General features: G+C 39.2%; 1 protein-coding gene across 1 annotated transcript; it reads right to left on the reverse strand.

Annotated features, from left to right (window-relative positions):
• Positions 1 to 10,197: 10,197 nt before the first annotated feature.
• On the reverse strand, positions 10,198 to 18,945 carry DEPDC4 (DEP domain containing 4). Its single transcript, XM_077844425.1, is given in 6 exon segments — positions 10,198 to 10,379; positions 17,546 to 17,679; positions 18,243 to 18,410; positions 18,588 to 18,662; positions 18,664 to 18,847; positions 18,933 to 18,945. Coding segments are annotated over 6 exon segments (756 nt in total).
• Between the last annotated feature and the right edge of the window lie 522 nt (positions 18,946 to 19,467).

Here is a 19,467-nt window from a genome sequence, read left to right on the forward strand (position 1 = left end):
TACGTATATTTATATTATCAGGGTAAGCTTCACCAAGGGGCGTTATGACACGTTTTCATTCACTTTCTATGGCAGTAAAATAGATCAAGTGTTGCTGAACAACTCCTAGTAATTCTACGGATTCTGAATTGGGTTGCATCCAATGTAGGGTGCTCGCTGGCTAGCCTTTTCCCCTCTGAACTCAAATAGGTCAAGGAGTAAATCAAGAACCCTGACACCAGGCCCATGTAATGGCGTCACTGCTGCACTGCATGCTGGCCTTTGCCTCTTGGCCATTTCTGGCCCAGTCTTAGAACCACATATCTAGGCATGTCTATTTTTATTCCAGAAATTAAAAACTGAACAAAACCAGCTCAGAGGGAAGATGATTCCTTGAGATTGTATATAATCTGAGCGGCACGTTCAAGGACGTGGGAACATCCTAATGCTTTTCTCAAAGTGCCAGCGTTTCCCAGTGCAGGTGACAATCCCCACGCCTGACTCACAGACAACATTGAAGTGGGGACCTTCCTAATAAGGGGACCCCTTCCCCCTGCACCCCCTCCAATCAGGAGCATTTGGCGGTATGTTTCCAGGGTTTTCCTCATCTCTCTAGAACCACCCTTTCCGGTCTCCTCCTGGAGTTTATATTAATTTCCTCCTCAACTCAAAAGAACCATACACAGATTAGGGTGGTTACATCTTCTAGGGTCATAAGATTATTTTACTGTGGGTTTTGTTTTGTTTTGTTGTTTTAGATGGGCAGGAACTCGGAATTCATTCAGCTAATACCCTTATCTTAACATAATATCTGGACATTAAGAATAGTGGTTCATCCACAAAGTAAAAGTAAAATGTGGAAAATATATAAATATACCTCAATAAAGGTCTTTAGTATATTCTCTGACAGAATCAATAGTGTTGATTCTCTAATTTGGTAGTTCTTTTTTTTTTTTTTTTTTAAGATTTTATTTGTTTATTTGAGAGAGAGAGGGACAGAGCACAAGGGGGAGAGGCAGAGGGAGAAGCAGGCTCCCTGTGGGCAGCCCGATGCGGGACTTGATTCCACAGACCCTGGGATCATGACCTGAGCTGAAGGCAGACACTCAACCACTGGGCCTCCCAGGTGCCCTAATCTGGTGGTTCTTAATGTACTTAGCTCGTAATACCCTTTGAAAAACTGGAGATGCTGTGGATGATTTTTTAAATTATTTTTTTATTGGAGTTCGATTTGCCAACATATAGCATAACACCCAGTGCTCATCCCATCAAGTGCCCCCCTCAGTGCCCATCACCCAATCACCCCAACCCCCCGCCCACCTCCCTTTCCACTACCCCTTGTTTGTTTCCCAGAGTTAGGTGTCTCTCATGTTTTGTCTCCCTCTCTGATATTTCCCACTCATTTTCTCTCCTTTCCCCTTTATTCCCTTTCACTTTTTTATATTCCCCAAGTGAATGAGACCATATAATGTTTGATTGACTTATTTCACTCAGCATAATATCCTCCAGTTCCATCTGTGGACGACTTCATAGAAAAATACCACAAGCACATATAAACAAACAACTGAACATAACTTCAGAAAGTACACTGTATTTCAGCCCTCTGAAATCTTTTCGCAGACTCTTAGTTGAGAACTTTGACTCTAAGCATTCAAATTCAAGAAACTGTCCTAACAGTCTTTGGACAAAAAGATAAAACAGGACCATAGTTATAAATATATTTTTTCAAGTACTTATGACACATGCTTCTCAGATCAAGGCACAAGTTAAGACCACAAAAGAGTGTATTAGAGCATAATTTTCAACAGGGATTGAATCCACAACCTATGGCATTGAGAAAATGAAGCCACAAAGTGAACTAAGCAACTCAAAAACAGAGAGGGAGGGGGGCACCTGGGGGGCTCAGTGGTTGAGCCTCTGCCTTCAGGTCCCCGGATCAAGTCCCACATCGGGCTCCCCGCAGGCAGCCTCCTTCTCCCTCTGCCTCTCTGTGTCTCTTGTGAATAAATAAATAGAATCTTAAAAAATAATATTTAAATACTTGTAACATTTTGAATTTATAATATTAGTATTAAGTATAAATATTAAATATGTAATCATTATTACCCAGTAGGGTAGATGGCATTATTATTCCCATCTTGTCAATGAGGAAAAGCTGAAGCACAAGGAGATTAAGTGACTTGCCTGGGCGATCTGGCCCCCGCACCTACAGTTAGGTCTATTATGCTATTCTTGGGAAATTCATATTGAAAATATTTGCTAGTTTAAAGAAAATCAAGGAATCAGATCAATTGCCGCAAGACATTGAGTGAAACAAATCGTGGAATTTGCTCCCCCGGGAAGATCAGGCTCCTCCTCTATAAAACTAGGTTATTTCCTACAGAAGAGAAGGGAAGGGTGGGGAGGGAGAAGGACACGGGAGAGAAAGAACCTGAGGGAATCAGATAAAGCGACCAGAAAGAGCACAGGAGCAAGGACGCAGCAGGTGGGTAACAGGCAGGAGGGGAGGGGAGACTTGGGAGCAGCACTGAGAGAAAATTGTCACCTTTTTAGATGAAAGGTCATCAGACTTTCAGAAAGAACTCTGCAGTTCAAAGAAATAACCTTCATGTAACTGCCTTTTATAATATTATATATTTATTCACATTCTCACCCTTGGGTCCTCTCCAACTTACTGGGCTCTAATAGTCACTTAATGATAAAGAAGGAACAAATCTGAATCCATACCTGATAGGACAGCTGGATCTTCCCCATGTAGAAGGTTCTTGAGTTTCTTACAACCAGATCCAATAAAGTAACCAGAATCTACATAAAACCTGGTGTGTTCAAATATTCAATATGAATTTTTTTTCCAGCCAGGATGCAACATAAAAAAACAAAAACCTCTCAATATTTCTGACCAATGAGTAAGGGAAGAGGATTGCAGATGAGGAGAGGGGATGGGTAGCAGAAGGCCTCTGAATTATAAAGGGTAGGAGTACGTGAAACTTTTTTTGGAATTCTTCAAATTCTATTTTCTGCTTGCACATATGTGCTTTAACTGCAACTAGGTCAACCAAGCCTTAGGATAATGCTCTCCTATAATATTGAAAATTATTTATGCTTCCATAATAACAGTGGTCTACATAAGCTTACCTTGTGATTACATGGTCTGCGTACAAATGGGAGCTTTAAACTACAGTAAAACTGTATTCTTTTTTTAAAAAAAAGTTTGGGGGGCAGCGCCCGTGGCGCAGCGGTTTAGCGCCGCCTGCAGCACAGGGCGTGATCCTGGAGGCCCTGGATCGAGTCCCGCGTCAGGCTCTCTGCATGGAGCCTGCTTCTCTCTCTCTCTCTCTCTCTCTCTCTCTCTCCTCTGTCTCTGTCTCTATGAATAAATAAATAAAATCTTAAAAAAAAAAAAGATTTAAAAAAAGTTTGGGTCACATGAAAATCATCGCAAATCACTGTTGTGTGTAGGGTAGATAATCCAGTGGCTACTCCCTTTACACAGAGCACTCCCTAGGCACATGGATGCTGAGCTCTTCTCTCTTAGATACTGGACTTCCTTTCCATCAGCTTCAATGTCCTGCCAATTTCCAGCCACAGAGTTGCCCCCGTGGACTCATTCTGTCGTTCTCTGAGAACTTTGTGAGGACCTACTATGTCCCAGGCCCCATCCTAGGTGATAAATAAAGAGACCGAGTTCCTGACGTTGGAAAAAAAAAAAAAAGTTTCTGAACTCATGGGAGAGACTTACATTCTCTTGGGAGAGAAAGACAAAAAAAAAAAAAAAAATCAGCAAATATGAAATAGGATTTCAGGCAGGGTTAAGTGCTGTTAGGAAAGCAGAAAGCAGGGTCAGAGGTTAGAAAGGAGATGGGTAGCTGTCTCCCACAAGGCCTCTGAATGTCTGAGGGGGTGATATTTCAAGCAGGGGCCTCAGCAGCTGTGAGGGCATAAGCAGTCTTGGGAGAAAAATGCTCCAGACAATCAGCAGCATCAGGAAGCCCTGCACTGGGGGAATGCTGAGCACCTTGGAGAGTCCCTCTCATCAGTGCCCCATGTCAGCCACTCTGGAATACCCCATCCCTCATCTCCAGGAGCCTGTCCCCCCCCCCACTGCCCTGCACCCTGAGTCCCACCCCCACCTTCTCTGGTGTCTACCTCTTCTATGACCTGTCAACAAAATCTGACCCAGTGAGTTTCTCTGCTAGTTCCACTTGACAGGGAGGTCAAAAAAAAAAAAAAAAAAGAAAGAAAAGAAAAGAAAAAGAAAAAAGAAAAACAACTTCTGATTTCTCTGCCACAGGTAGGAAAGATAATTCATGTACCCAGAGGAGGAGGAGGGGTGGGAAAGGAGGATGTGGAGAGGTTAGGTGGTAAGGAGGCAGGGGGCCGAGGACATGGTCAGTCTAGATCCCTAGTTGGGATCTGGGGGCTACTGCACCCAAGAATCAGACCCACGAATACTGGTTTAGTGCCTGTAGAATTAAAGGTTTACATAGGTTGGGGCTAACCTCCAGTGATGATGATGATGATGATGATGATGATGATGATGATGATTTTGATGAAAAACTAAGTGCAGAATAACAACGGACTTATGGATGAGCTTTTAGAATATATTTCATTCAACATTCATCATTGGGATGGGGAGCACCCAGCTGATGCCATCAGTGGACCCTGCAACTCTTGATCTTAGGGTTGTGCATTGGGAATGGCACTTAGAGAAAACAACAAAATGCGTCAATGGAGGACTGTTTCCACTCAATGGACTCAATACATCTTTTTCTCTGAAATAATGGAAAAGAAGCCTCAGTTTAGGTTCACAGAACTGCTACAGAATTTGAGCCAATATGTTTCTTGTGACACCAGAATTTTCTTAGATGAAGCAAAAGAAAAAAATTGAAGAGGGAACACTTCTTGGTAGAGGCCGTAGAGAAATAACCTCACCAGAAGTACCACTGTGTGGAGCTAAAATACGGAGTGAGATCAAAAGACCAACTTGTTCTAAGATATTTCAAGATCCATGGAGAATCTGCACCATGTCTTCCTGATGATTGCTACTCCTCCACATCCAGTCCCCACATCTCTTGCCCACATGATGAAAACAGCCTCAGAAAAGGTACCCCTGCTTCTCTACCCTCACCCCTGATGGCCCATTCTCCATATAAAAGCCGGGGTCAAGCCAATCTACGGTTCTGCTCAAACCCTCCAAAGATTCCCCATTGTATTCGAACAGAAAGAATGTCTGTGCTGCAGCTTCAGCCCCTACTGCTCTCCCCTCTACTCCCCACTTCTGAAGTCCTTAGCACCCAAGGGTGCATGACCCCTAGGCCCTCTGCACCACATCCATCCTCTCTGCCCAAGACACTATCCTGCCCTCACAGCCATTTGGCCGATTCTCTCCCCACCCTTCCAGTCTTTGCTCTATTCTTCTTTTCTCAGGCAGGAGGCCCACCTTGGCCACCCTGACACCTAAGTTCCCTCTCACCCTCGCCCTAGCACCCTGAGGCCCCTCAGCCATCTCTTTTTTTCTTTTCCTCTTCTTTTTTTATTGCAAGTATTCCTTTCTATCAAACTACATGACTTGATTTGTTGGTTTTTTTTTTTTTTTTTTTTTTTTTTATCACCTCTTGTCCCTTGCTTGGATAGAAGCACCTCCAGGGCTTGCCACACAGTGTGTCTGCTGAGCTGTTGTCACCCCGAGCAGCAGCCCCGGGCACAGGCATCACCAGAAACCGGTTGAAGAGATGAATCAATCAGTGCAGGTATCAGCATTGTTGTGAGTCGGCCTCCTTCTTTTTAGTGGGTGTGGGGAAGCAGAATTCTTTCAAATTTCCCCTGTCACGGGTACTCAGGAAATTATTTAGGATGGGAATGGTTTGACTTTTGTGCTGGACACAAGTAGCTTCGTCAGAGATGTGCTGGGCCAGGTGCCAGAGCCACCTCGAGGAGCTCCGCGGGTTGCTCCAGTAGAAACTGGACTGCTTGTTCTGCCCAGATTTCTAATAATGATCTTGTTCGCAAAACTACTTTGACAGGCGTTTTCAGGACCACTATTTTGTGATGACACTGTAAACAGAAAGATTGGGACGCCTGGGTGGCTCAGTGGCTGAGCATCTGTCTTTGGCCCAGGTCATGATCCCAGGATCCTGGGATCCAGTCCTGCATCAGGCTCCCTATGGGGAGCCTGCTTCTCCCTCTGCCTATGTCTCTGCCACTCTCTCTCTGTGTCTCTCATGAATAAATAAATAAATCTTTTTTAAAAAATAAAAATAAACCAAAAGATTAATCTCAGCTTGAATGATTTTTTTTTAAAGACCAGAAAATTATAAACCCGCTACTGCATTTTTTTCCCACCAGTTTTTGAGACTTGTGGGTGTTAGGTTTCCATATAATAGTCATGAAAGCAAGTAGCCCTCATAATGCCTCTGTAATGTGTGCAGTAACAGTCTTAGATACAGTTAGGTTGCTTCAAGGGCTTCTGTTCTTTATTCATTTTCTATAACACGGGTTACAAAAAAATAGAGGTTGTCATACTCGGTAGTTGGTTATAAAGCTATGAGGCTGTATTTGGTTTGTGGATTCTTTTTTACACTAAGAAGTTTTTATTTCATTAAAAATTTTCGTTAAAAAAATAAAAAATAAAAAAAATTTTTCGTTAAAAGTTTTTATTTCATTTTTTGCATTAAAATATTTCAAACACACAGGAAATTATCCTTATAATTCTACAGGCCAGGAGCACCTGGATGGCTCATTCAGTTGAGGGACCAACTCTTGGTTTTGGCTCAGGTCATGATCTCATGGATCATGGGATCGTCGAGTCTGCTGCCTGGCTGGAGCTAGGGGAGAAGTCTGCTGGGCATTCTTTCCCTCTTCCTCTCTCTGCCCTTCTGCCCCTCCCCCTGCCATCACACCAGCCCACGCTCTCTGTCCCTCCCTCCCACCCACCCCCAAATAAATAAATGAGTACAGCTTTATAATTCTACATGCCAAACACCTGCATAATTCCATCCAGCATTATCAAATAGTATTTTGTTTTTAACATGAAGTTATATGGCTGCCTATATAGCTAAAAAAAAGTGACATGATACTATGTCACTCGATTTTTATTTTGGTGAAAAATCACCAAATTAATACATCAGAAATGAATATTTCCGGATGCCTTAGCTCTCTCTAATCCTGTACTATTATTAAAATATGTTCTGGGCAGCCCCGGTGGCGCAGCGGTTTAGTGCCGCCTGCAGCCCGGGGTGTGATCCTGGAGACCCAGGATCGAGTCCCACATCTGGCTCCCTGCATGGGGCCTGCTTCTCCCTCTGCCTGTGTCTCTGCCTCTCTCTCTCTAGCTCTGTGTCTCTCATGAATAAATAAAAAATAAAAAAATCTTAAAAAAAAAAAGTTCTTACAGTGCCTCTGTGATATAATTACCTTAGATCCGATGTCCTGTACTTCAGTTGATACAGTTGATAGTACAATTCATGTGGCAGGTAACATTAGTGAAGTGAAAAAAGAGTTCATGAAGTACTTAGGCATCATTGAAGAAAAATATTAAAATATAATACTCAGTTCATTGAATGTTCTGCTATTTATTTATTTATTTATTTTTAAGTAAGCTCTATGCTCAGTGTGGGGCTTGAACTCATGACCATGAGATCAAGAGTCACATGCTTCACTGACTGAGCCTGCCAGGTATGCCCCATGAAATCTGTCTCTTTAAAAATATTTTAGGGGAAAAAATATTTTAGGGGCATCTGGGTGACTGTGCCACTTAAGTGTCCAACTGTTGGTTTCAGCTTAGGTCATGATCTCAGGGTCATGAGACTGAGCCCTGCCACTGGCTCTGTGCTCAGCACAGTTTGTTTGTCCTTCTCCCTCTGCTCCTCCCCCGACCCCCCATATCTAAAATAAATAAAGCTTTAAAAATATTTTATTATACAAAAAAACTAAAGTTAAAAAAAATTTTTTACCTAAAAGTTCTGTAATTCCTGACTAAATATCAGAATCCTCATCAGTTAATAGACGATCTCTCTCTTGGTTATAGTATTTTACTATGACATCAAAGAGCATCTTCTTCTGTATTCTCAATCTTATCTTTTGCTGTTTTGCACTAACTGCTGATTAGCTGTGGCTATAACTGGTCAGGGAAATATCCAAACATTTAATTGTTGCATTAATAAGCTGATTGTCAACCCCAGAGGTAAAAACAAACAAACAAACAAACAAACAAAAAACCAAAACAAAACAAAACAAAAACAAAACAAAACAAAAAAAACAAATCAATAGTTAACATTTCCACTAAACTACCTAAACACTGTTTGATAACATCTAATAAAGTCTAGCTTACATTTAATCAGATCTAAAGAGACTAATTTTGAGGAGAAGAATTTTAATAAATTTTGCTGGATGATTATGAGAGTAAATTAGAGAGAATAGCTTTTTTCTTCACCAAATACCACCACATACATTTGTTTTCAAGGAATTAAAATATTTTTTGGTCACCTTTTCATTATTTCTAGTTTTCCTAGGTTTTGTTCAGAGGAGTTCATCTGCACTTGGTGTTTCCATGAGGGATTCCCTTGCTTTTCCCACTTCGATTATTTTTTTTTTAACTTAAAAAAACTTTTTTTTATTGGAGTTCAATTTGCCAACATATAGCATAATACCCAGTGCTCATCCCTCCAAGTGCCCCCCTCAGTGCCCATCACCCAGTCACCCCAATCCCCCTCCCACCTCCCTTTCCACTACCCCTTGTTCGTTTCCCAGGGTTAGGAGTCTCTCATGTTTTGTCACCCTCACTGATATTTTCACTCATTTTCTCTCCTTTCCCTTTATTCCTTTTCACTAATTTTTATATTCCCCAAATGAATGAGATCATATAATGTTTGTCCTTTTCCGATGGACTTATTTCATTCAGCACAATACCCTCCAGGTCCCTCCAGGTCTCTTTATTGTTTATTCATAGAGACACACACACACACACATACAGAGACAGACAGACAGACAGACAGGCAAAGAGAGAAGCAGGCTCCACGCAGGGAGCCCGATGTGGGACTTGATGTGGGACTCGATCCAGGGTCACCAGGATCACACCCCGGGCTGCAGGCGGCGCCAAACCACTGCGCCAGTGGGGCTGCCCTATTTTTAACTCTGAGGAACCTCCACACAGTTTTCCAGAGTGGTGTTCTGTTATTATTTGAAAAAAAGATACTAAATATTTGCCCAATCAAGATGCATTTTTATTCCACCATAACATATGTGACGAATTATCTTCTAGATTCTCATGTTGCAGATGAAAAGATTAATGCCAGTTGAATTACTTTTCAACTGGAAATGCCAAACGATATAAGGCCACCTGGCTGCTGTTTCCTGCAGTGGTGTCTAAGGAAACCCTGTTTCTCTGATGGTATCCCTTTGCTCTCCCTGTCTCAAGGGCCGAGGAACACTCAGCCATTTGTTTGGGTCTTTCTTGGCTCACTGTGAATTAAAGAAACCTACCATGTGCAAATAGGACCACAGTTGACTAAGTGGGTCCACAGGTCCCTGATCACCTAACACCTCCCAGGATCTGAAGCTTTCTGGTTCTCAGCGTTAGAGTCTAATGTTCTTTTCTTATTTGGCTGATGTGGGAGAAAGCATCAGATATCAGGATCTCCCTGCTGGAATCCTAACAGGACCCAAGGTTTTATACTTATAGTTATTGAGAGCTGGTTTATGCAAGAGTGATGGGTACTTTGGAGTTAGGAGGGAAAGAGGAGGGAGACTCATTCAGGTTATATGGTTTCCTGAGCATCTCCACAAATGAGTCTGGTTTTGTGATAGGGCTTATCTCATTGGACTGTGATGTTTTGTTCTATGAATATCTCCCCTACAGGTGATAGATTCTTGCAGGGCAGAGATAAACAAACTGGTAGAAATTGTGTTGGTTTTGTTATCTTAGGGTCATAAAACAATGATAGAACCTTGGAAAACACTCAGGGTTGGCACAAGGAATGGATGATTGACAAATCATTACTGAATTCATATGAATGAAACCACTCTGATTTCCAACGATCTCATAGGTCATAACCGGTGATTTTCTATGTTAGATCAAATAAGAATTCACAATGATTAATTTATAAAACAGAGATGTTGTTAGCGTATATGTATGGTTGTGTTCTTAGAACTTAACACGCCAGGGACAAAATATGTGAAAGGATTTTTTAGCTATAAATTATTTAAAATAAAAATGATCATTTACTCAGGTAGACATAAGCTTAGAACAACCTCTCTGTCTAGAGAAGTGTTTGAGAGAATAAGATCTTCCTCCTTACTTAACTGAAGAATTTGTATTTTAATTGAAGCCTCCAAAATATTTTCCAAGAATGGAAGGTGAGTCAGTTGAAAAATACATAGCAATATCTGTGGTTTCCAAACAGCTTAAAACAGAAGTAAGTAACCATCAGGTTGATAAATAACATCCACACAGCCAACCAATATTATAAAATTCTTTCATATCTAAATGAAAAAAATAAAAGTTACCTTAATATGTATATAATAAATGAATTTAATGTTAAGATCATTTAAATTTACTGAATTACAATTTTTCTTTCCAAAATTAACCTTTAAATAGACATCAAAGTCACAAGCCACATTGATTTTATTTTCTGCTAAGGTTGATTATAAAATGATATGATTTAGCTTTTATTGGTTGGTTTGTTTATTCATTTTTTAAGTAGGCTGCATGCCCAGCATGGAGCCCAGCATGGGGCTTGAACTCACAACCCTAAGATCAAGAGTTGGCTGCTTAACTGACTGAGCCACCCAGATGCCCCTGATCTAGCTTTTATTTATTTTTCATTTTTTTTAACATTTTATTTATTTATTCATGAGAGACACAGAGAGAGAGAGAAAGAGAGAGGCAGAGGCAGAGGGAGAAGCAGGCTCCATGCAGGTAGCCTGATGTGGGACTCGATGGCAGGACTCCAGCATCACACCCTGGGCTGAAGGCGGCGCTAAACCGCTGAGCCACCTGGGCTGCCCTGATCTAGCTTTTAAAGGCAACAATAGGTTAATTCCAAATTTAAAAAAACTACTAGTCAAGCTTATGAATTATTGTACACATCTGAGAGAATATGAGATTACTAATTATAATTTTACTCAAAAAGGCAGAGATAACTGTTGTTTCTTATTTTTAAATTAAAATATAGTATTAGGTTAATCTTAACTTGAGTTTCTGGTCATTCCTCTTTAGAGTTCATGAAATTTTTCATTATCCTAATTATGAGATCATAATTAACATTTTGTTTTTCCTTTAAATCAAAATTATAAAAGTAGTAGCTATAGTAAATCTTTCGCAGAGCTATCAAACTGGTAACCTATGTATTAAATTTGGACCATAACTATGGATTGTTTGGTTGTAAAGTATTTTGAATAAAATTAACTTGTATAGAAATGGCAGCTTTCATGTAAAATTCTGGGTTTCAAGCTTCCCTATAAAAAAATTCATAAGATCCCATAAAACACCGGGCTTGAATTCAAATACTTGAGCACAGAGAGTTGATACGAGTTAGTGGTTACCCCTTTTGGATTGGCATGTTGTTTCCAGTTCACCACAAACCCAACCACTCCATTGTATCCCAGCGTGGTAGGGACTCAGTTACCATTTTCATGATACTGTCCTGGTTTTCTATAGTAAAAATCAATTTCCCTGTACATATTTATATGTCTATGATAAATGGGAAAAGGAAAAATAGCCTGTGAGGGCTATACATTTCAAGCAAAACAATGGTATATATATATTTTTACATGTCTGATATTTAAGTACTCCCTGGCTCTCTGATCTCTCTGGCTCCCAAAAACTTCTTAGTTTGCTACCTTTGAGTTAATGGCCAAAAAAAAAAAAAAAAAAAAAAAAAAATCAAATTAACAACCTTTTAGTAAAGATTTGAGATTATACATGGCCCCTAATCAATCAGGCCATGTTTGTTAGTACTAACCTTTTGGCCTGGTACTGAATAGGTGTTAGAAAAAGATACATAAAGACTAATGGACCTTCAGAAGCCAAACTCTAAATAAGAGAGACTGGGATAGCCACATATGAAATGTGCAAAGGCAAGTTTTATGAAGTCACTGAGAAGGACAAATAGATATATTATAAGTAAGTCCAAAACTGGAAAAAAAGAGTATTCTGCAGGAGCATCAAGGCAGGATGTTAATTTATTCAACAAATGTTTATTGAGACTTTTTTTTTTTGTGCTAGACACTGATCTACATGCCAGGAATATAATGATACCCCAAACAGGCAAAAATCCTTGCCCTAATGGAGCTTATATTCGAGGGTGGAGGGGAGGGAGGCAATAAATAGACAAACAAAAAGCGAAATATGTCGTGTGTTGGTTAGTGGTAAGTTCTATGGAGAGAAAAGAAGAGAAGCAGGGCAAGATGGGGTAGTATTGCAATTTTAAAAAATACGTGTGGGAACTAACATTGGGAAGATGATATGTAAGCAAGGATCTCAAAGAGATGGAGCAGAGAAATGTGCGTGCTGAGAATGCAGCAGCCCAATGCAGAGATGATAAACAAAATAGCTCATTCTGTGCATAGAAATAAAACTCAAGAAGGATATATTTTTTAAAGATTTAGGGGGGAGGACGAGCAGGGGGGGAGGAGGAGGAGCAGAGAGAGAGAGAGGGAGAAAGACAAGTAGATTCTCTGCTGAGCACAGAGCCCAACTTAGGGCTTCATGTCATGCTCTGAGCCAAAATCAAGAGTCGGCCGCTTAACTGACTGAGCCACTCAGGCCCCACAAACTCAAAAAAGGATATCGTGGCAACACATACCATCACCACGGTCATCTTTATTGAGCAGTTCATATTCAAGTGACCATTGTGCTGAGTGATGAGGATGCAAGGGGGAGAGCATCTGCATCTGATGAATGTACAATTTGTCCAGTGTTTAGGATAGCTTATGCACACACACACACATGTGCACCAGGTATATATGCATAGGATATATATATAAAAAGAAGATATTTATTCAATGAGGAGACTGTACTTGCGCCATTCATCCATGAAACGTTTATACACCCTACCCACAGCGAGGCGCTGTGTTATTCAATGTGGATGCAATGGTGGATGAGAAAAGGACTGTCCCTAAGTACCTCACACTCTAGTGGGAATAAAGACAAGTAAACAGGCAATTTAATGAAGTGTACAAATGTTATAGTAGGAAGAATACAGTGTGTTCATTAGGATGCAAATTTTGTTTTGACTGAGGAAACCTTTGTCCAAACATATTCTGGAAGTCAAGTGAAACCTATTAACGGTGGAGTTGCCCTAGCTGATATAGGCAGTTGAGAGACCTACCCTACACAGGTGCGGGAGAGGTTGATTCTGTACCCTAACATTTCTAAAACGATACACATATGTTCTTGCAACATTAGTCATAATATTATTAGTAAAAAAATCAAATAACTGTAAAAACCAAACAAATGTCAGCAAAGGTGGTTCATCTTAATGCTTCTTGCCAAACAGATGCAAATTTGCAGTGAATCCTGCAGCGATCACACTGTTTTACCACTGTTGGCAGAGTTCTCAATTCAAGTGAAGTAGTTCTTGTAGTTATTGGAAAATTAAGAAATGGCTTTTCTCATAAATAGGGGAACTAATATTTCTATTTCTTGACTGACATTTATATAGGTGTGTTTCCAATTGCATACCTTTAACCAGCTTTTTTTTAAAGTAAGCTGTACACTCATGGGGCTTGAACTCACAACCAGAGATCAAGAGTCACATGATTTCTCTCTTTCTTTCTTTCTTTCTTTCTTTCTTTCTTTCTTTCTTTCTTTCTTTCTTTCTTTCTTTCTTTCTTCTTTCCTTATTAAGATTTTAATTTATTCATTTGAGAGAGAGAGAGAGAGCATGAGTGACAGCAGGAGGTTGGGGCGGGAGGAGGGGAATCACAGAGAGAGGGAGAAGTAGACTCCCTCTTGACCAGGGTGTCTGGGGATCATGACCTGAGCTAAAGGCAGACACTTAAATGACTGAGCCACCTAGATGCCCCAAGAGTCACATGCTTTTATCAACAATAGCTAAATTATGGAAAGAGACCAAATATCCACTGACTGATGAATGGATAAAGAAGATGTGATACACACATGCAGTGGAATAATTAGCCATTCAAAAGAATGAAATCTTGCAAGAAAAAAAAAGAGAATGAAATCTTGCCATTTGCAACAACGTGGATGGATAGAGAGAATATTATGCTAAGTGAAATGAGTCACAGAAAGACAAATATCTTATGATTTCACTCATGCGCAATTTAGGGAACAAAACAGATGAATATAGGGGAAAGGAAAAAAAAAGAGAGAGAGGTAAACCGTAAGGGAGACTCTAAACTATAGAGAACAAACTAAGTTACTGGAGGGGAGGTGGAGGGGGATAGGCTAAATGGGTTATGGGCATTAAGGAGGGAGGGCACTTGTGATGAGCACTGGGTGTTATATGTAAGTGTTGGAACACTAAATTCTTCTCTGAAACTAATATTATACTATATGTCAATTAACTAGAATTTAAACAAAAATTTGAAACATAAAAGAAAAAAAAGAGTCATATGCTTCACCAACTGAGTCAACCCGGACCTTTAACCAGCCATGTTTTGCCAAATGCACTTTCTTCAAAAAGTTTTGGTTTGAAAATTTAACTTCCAAGCAAGTAAATCTTTTTTTTTTTTTTGCGTTAAATTCAAGAACAATCAGTCAATTTTAACATTAGTTCTCTTTTGCAAACCTTTTTTTACAAACAAAAACAAAGAACAACCCCTTCTCCCCAAACTACTAGATTTAAGAGGCTTTTGAAGATGAAGAGATTTCTTATTAGTAACTTATTAAAAACTCCTCTGAAAACTATGCTTTTATGAGAAAGAACTAAAATAATGTTTGTGTTTCTCTATTCCGAAGGCTGACACATTCAGTTGTGCTAAAGGGCAAACATACCAAATACGTTTCACTCATTCTCATTTTATAAGTTAGCAACACTTTGCTGCAATAAGAATGATAAAGCACTGATAAAAGTATGGAAATCTAAGTCCAAATCTTGATGCCATTAGTTAAGTGTGGAAACTTGGCAACTTATCTAATTTCTCTGTTTCCTTATCTATAAAATAATCAGTCTAGGGGATCCCTGGGTGGCGCAGCGGTTTGGCGCCTGCCTTTGGCCCAGGGCGCGATCCTGGAGACCTGGGATCGAATCCCACATCGGGCTTCCGGTGCATGGAGCCTGCTTCTCCCTCTGCCTATGTCTCTGCCTCTCTCTCTTTCTCCCTCTGTGACTATCATAAATAAATAAAAATTTAAAAAAAAAAGATTAAAATAATCAGTCTAAACTAAAGCAGTGGTTTCCAGACCTGGCTGATTCTTGTTTTAACATAAAAACTCTCTTTTTTCTTTTTACAAAACTTAATAGTTTGTTTTGTGACTTAATGTTTAGAATTTCAGGCTAAATGGTATAGATTTAAATCTACCCATATTCCTCCTAATTTCATCCAACATTTTTTTATTAAATATGTCACACATAAAATAGTATATAAAAACATGTACTATTTAAAGTGTTTTGGGCGGGGTGGGCCTAGGTGACTCAGTCAGTTGAGCATCTGACTCTTGGTTTTGGCTTGGGGTCACCATCTCAGGGTCCTGGGACTGAGTGGGCTCATCACTCAATGCTAAAAGTCTGCTTGAGATTCTCTCGCTTTCCATCTGCCCCTCCCACCACTCATGCTCTCTCTCTAAAATAAATAAAATCTTTACAAAAAGCAAATTAATAGATGTACACAAAACTGAAAGATCATGAAACGGCATTATTATAACCATGCTGTTTAGAAATAGGAGATACAAGTTATAAATGGTTGTCTCTCAGGATGGGGAACTGAGTGAGAGTAGCAGGGTAGGGAACTCCGAGTTTTTAATAAAACCTGTAGGACCATTTGAATGTATCACATTCAATAATAATATTTTTAAAAATACATCAGAATGCCAGCTTTCTTCCTATACTGTGTCTTAGGGATTCATTTATCCTTCAGAGTCTCAGTTTCCCCAACCATTACATGGGAGTTTTATCCCTTACTCAGGCCTATTGTTAGGTTATAAATAATACATACAAAATGCATAACAAATTGTGTAGTACAGGGAAAGGCCCAATAACTGGAAACTATTTTTATTAGTGTATTTACTGATAAATTACACTCGTCTTTATGTTAGGAATTTCTAGAGATATACTATATCCCCAAGGGGAAGTGATGGGACAATTTCTTTTAAAGATTTTATTTATTTATTTATTCATGACACACACACACACACACACACACACACACACAGAGGCAGAGACACAGGCAGAGGAAGAAGCAGGTCCCATGCAGGGAGCCCGATGTGGGACTCAACCCGGGTCTCCAGGATCACGCCCTGGGCCAAAGGCAGCACTAAACTGCTGAGCCACCCAGGGATCCCCAATTTGCTTTTTTTTTTTATTCGTAGTGGATAAGAATCACTTCCACTTGGTTCCTCATCTTCTGCCCATCCAGTAGTCTTCCTCAGGGTTCTCTTCTAGGCCCTCTTCTCTTATTATTGCTCTACTTTGGGCACTTTATCTTTCTTTTATCACACTTCTCCTGATTATTGTTATTTTTTTGCTCCTCCAAGATGGAAATCATTCCTGTCTTGCTTCTTTAATGGTTTAAGCAAATGCAGCAAAAGATATAACCACTAATGAGTTATGTATGCATCCCTCCTAACTGCCTGGGTATGAGGCTTTTCTTTCTACCTTCAGCAGCATCATAAGGAGAAAACTGCAAGTAGATGAAGTAAGAGGAGTAGAACAACAGGTTGCTTAGTTTGTCCTGAAATGTGAAAGTTAGGGAGATGTTTGGGAAGGGCCTACACAATGGAAAAAGGATACCCTTGCAGAAGATGATCTTGGATTATAGATGGTAAGGACTGGTAATGAGCTAACATGTCTTTTTTTTTTTTCTGGTAGTATGGATGATAGAACCTGATCATGGTCATTGTAAAAAATAAATATTATTGGATTTATGCTGCCTCACTTGTCTGATGTAATCACTACGTAGAAGGAAGCTCTAATAGAGGAATAGAGAATCAATACACTAACCACTACTTTAATCATATTTGAAAAGTCAATTCTTGGAGATAGTCAAGAGATCAGTGGTTACCAGCAGTTAGGAGGATGGGAAAGATGAAGAGGTGAAGTATAGAGATGTTCAGGCAGTGAAACTATTCTGTATGATTCTATAATGGTGGATGCATGTCATTATACATTTCTCAAAACCCATATAATATAACAACACAAAGAGTAAACACTAATGTAAACTATGTGGTTTGAGTGATAATGATGAACCAGAGTAGGTTCACAGAGTGTAACAAATATATCACCTTGGTACAGGATGTTGATATGTAATGGGTGCAGGGGATACATGTGGATTCTACTTTCTGCTGAATTTTTTTGTGAACCTAAAACTGTTCTAAAAAAAATTAAGTAACTTAAAAAATCAGTTCTTCCTTACAAAGTTCTGAAAGAATAACGACAACTGAAATAACCTTCTTTTGAAAGTGAGAGAACATGGATATTTGGAGGTAAAGCCACATTCCTACTCATTGTATGAATAAGTTCCTCTAATCTTTCCTCACCAATCCCTTGTGCTGGAGGATTTGAAATAATTTCATCTCCTAGTCTGTTAGGAAATAATATGTGAACTTTTGTATTATATGTGGGATCAAAATTTCAAATATACATTTTAACCTATTAAAACTTATTTAGACATTTCCTATTTCCACAAAGGACTTCAGGGAGGTTACAGTAAAATACATGAGTAATAAGTTTATTAGATAATAGAGCATCACCAAAAGAGGACAAATTAGGATTATAAATAAAAGAGAAAGAATATATGTTAATTCCAAAGTTATTATGATTACTATGATGTGATAGAAAATTTTTACTGTGAGTTTTCTGATAACCTTGGATCTTTTTACTTTGGCTAAGTCATTTTTCAAAATTATAAAGCATATGATCAAAGAAGATAGAAGTTTTCCTGGTATAAATTCTTAAAAAAATTTATGTGGTAATGTCTTCCAGAGCAGTTTTAGAGCAAATGCAGACATGGATTAATTTCCCCATGGCTTTTCTTTTATTGGCTTCCGAATAAAACAAAAAACATAACATTTAAGTTTTGCTCAATGAAGACTGTTCCATAAGAGCCTAAACACAATGTATTACAGTATCTTGGCTAACACTAACCTTAAAGATTCCTTTGCTTATATTTCATCAGGTAACCCATTCCCAGATTCCTTTACTTCTTCTGAAAAATAAAAATAAAAAAGATAAGATAATTTATGGCTTAGGAACCTGTAGAGACTACTGTTTGAATCTTCAAATTCTAATTCCTTTTAATTTTTTTTTTTAAATTTTATTTATTTATGATAGTCACAGAGAGAGAGAGAGAGAGGCAGAGACACAGGCAGAGGGAGAAGCAGGCTCCATGCACCGGGAGCCTGACGTGGGATTCGATCCTGGGTCTCCAGGATCGCGCCCTGGGCCAAAGGCAGGCGCCAAACCGCTGCGCCACCCAGGGATCCCCCTTTTAATTTTTCAATAGCTTTGTGATTGAAAAATACTTTGTGATTCATTAGAACTTGACAAAGACAAACTCCGTTGAGAGGTGTCATTACTTCTTAGGCACTTATTTTGCATTAGATGACTTAATACTACATCAATGGCATTAGAACCAGTAAAACAGTCTTTGTATGTTTATAAATTATGCTTCCTTTTAATTTCCACTTGAGTCTGAAGAGAGTGAATAATACCATCCTATAGCTGAGTAGATTGAAAAGGACCAGAGCATCCTGAAAAGAAAAAAAAATTAAATGTTTTTTACAAATTTAGATGACACAAAAACATGTAAGTTTCCCGGTTTTGACAACCTTATGCTTTTATATGGCATCTTTGCAGCCAGTGTCTCCAGTTTTTCCTCCTCTCATCTTAGGTAAGCTATAACTTATTTACTAAGATTGCACTGTTTGCTGATAAAAAGAGTAAACCCAGGAACTTGCTTTACTGATATGAAATGTTATTGTGTGAATTATATACCCTTAGTGTTGCATGATTAACTACTAGTGACACTTAATCTTGAATATTATTATTTTAGGGGATATTTAAAAGGAATGCACACACACACATTGGAGTCTTGAGTATTAGAGCCACAGCTTCAAGAGGCTCTTTGCTTTCTCTTTTTTCTTTTTGCCTTTTTTTGGGCAATGGCAAGCTTTTCATGAAAGAGATCTAGGGCAAGGAGCTGAATAAAACTAATCAATTTATCTACCAGTTATTCTGTAAGAAAAAATTTGTGAGGAATAATGAGAACCTGAAAACAATAAAAATGTTGATCATCTGGGGGAACATTTAAGTAAATTATGTCATAGACTTACTGTGGAATATTGAACAGTAGGGAATTTGGAAGAGTGAG

This window comes from Canis aureus, chromosome 13 (assembly GCF_053574225.1).
Source record: "Canis aureus isolate CA01 chromosome 13, VMU_Caureus_v.1.0, whole genome shotgun sequence".
Lineage (NCBI taxonomy): Eukaryota > Metazoa > Chordata > Mammalia > Carnivora > Canidae > Canis > Canis aureus.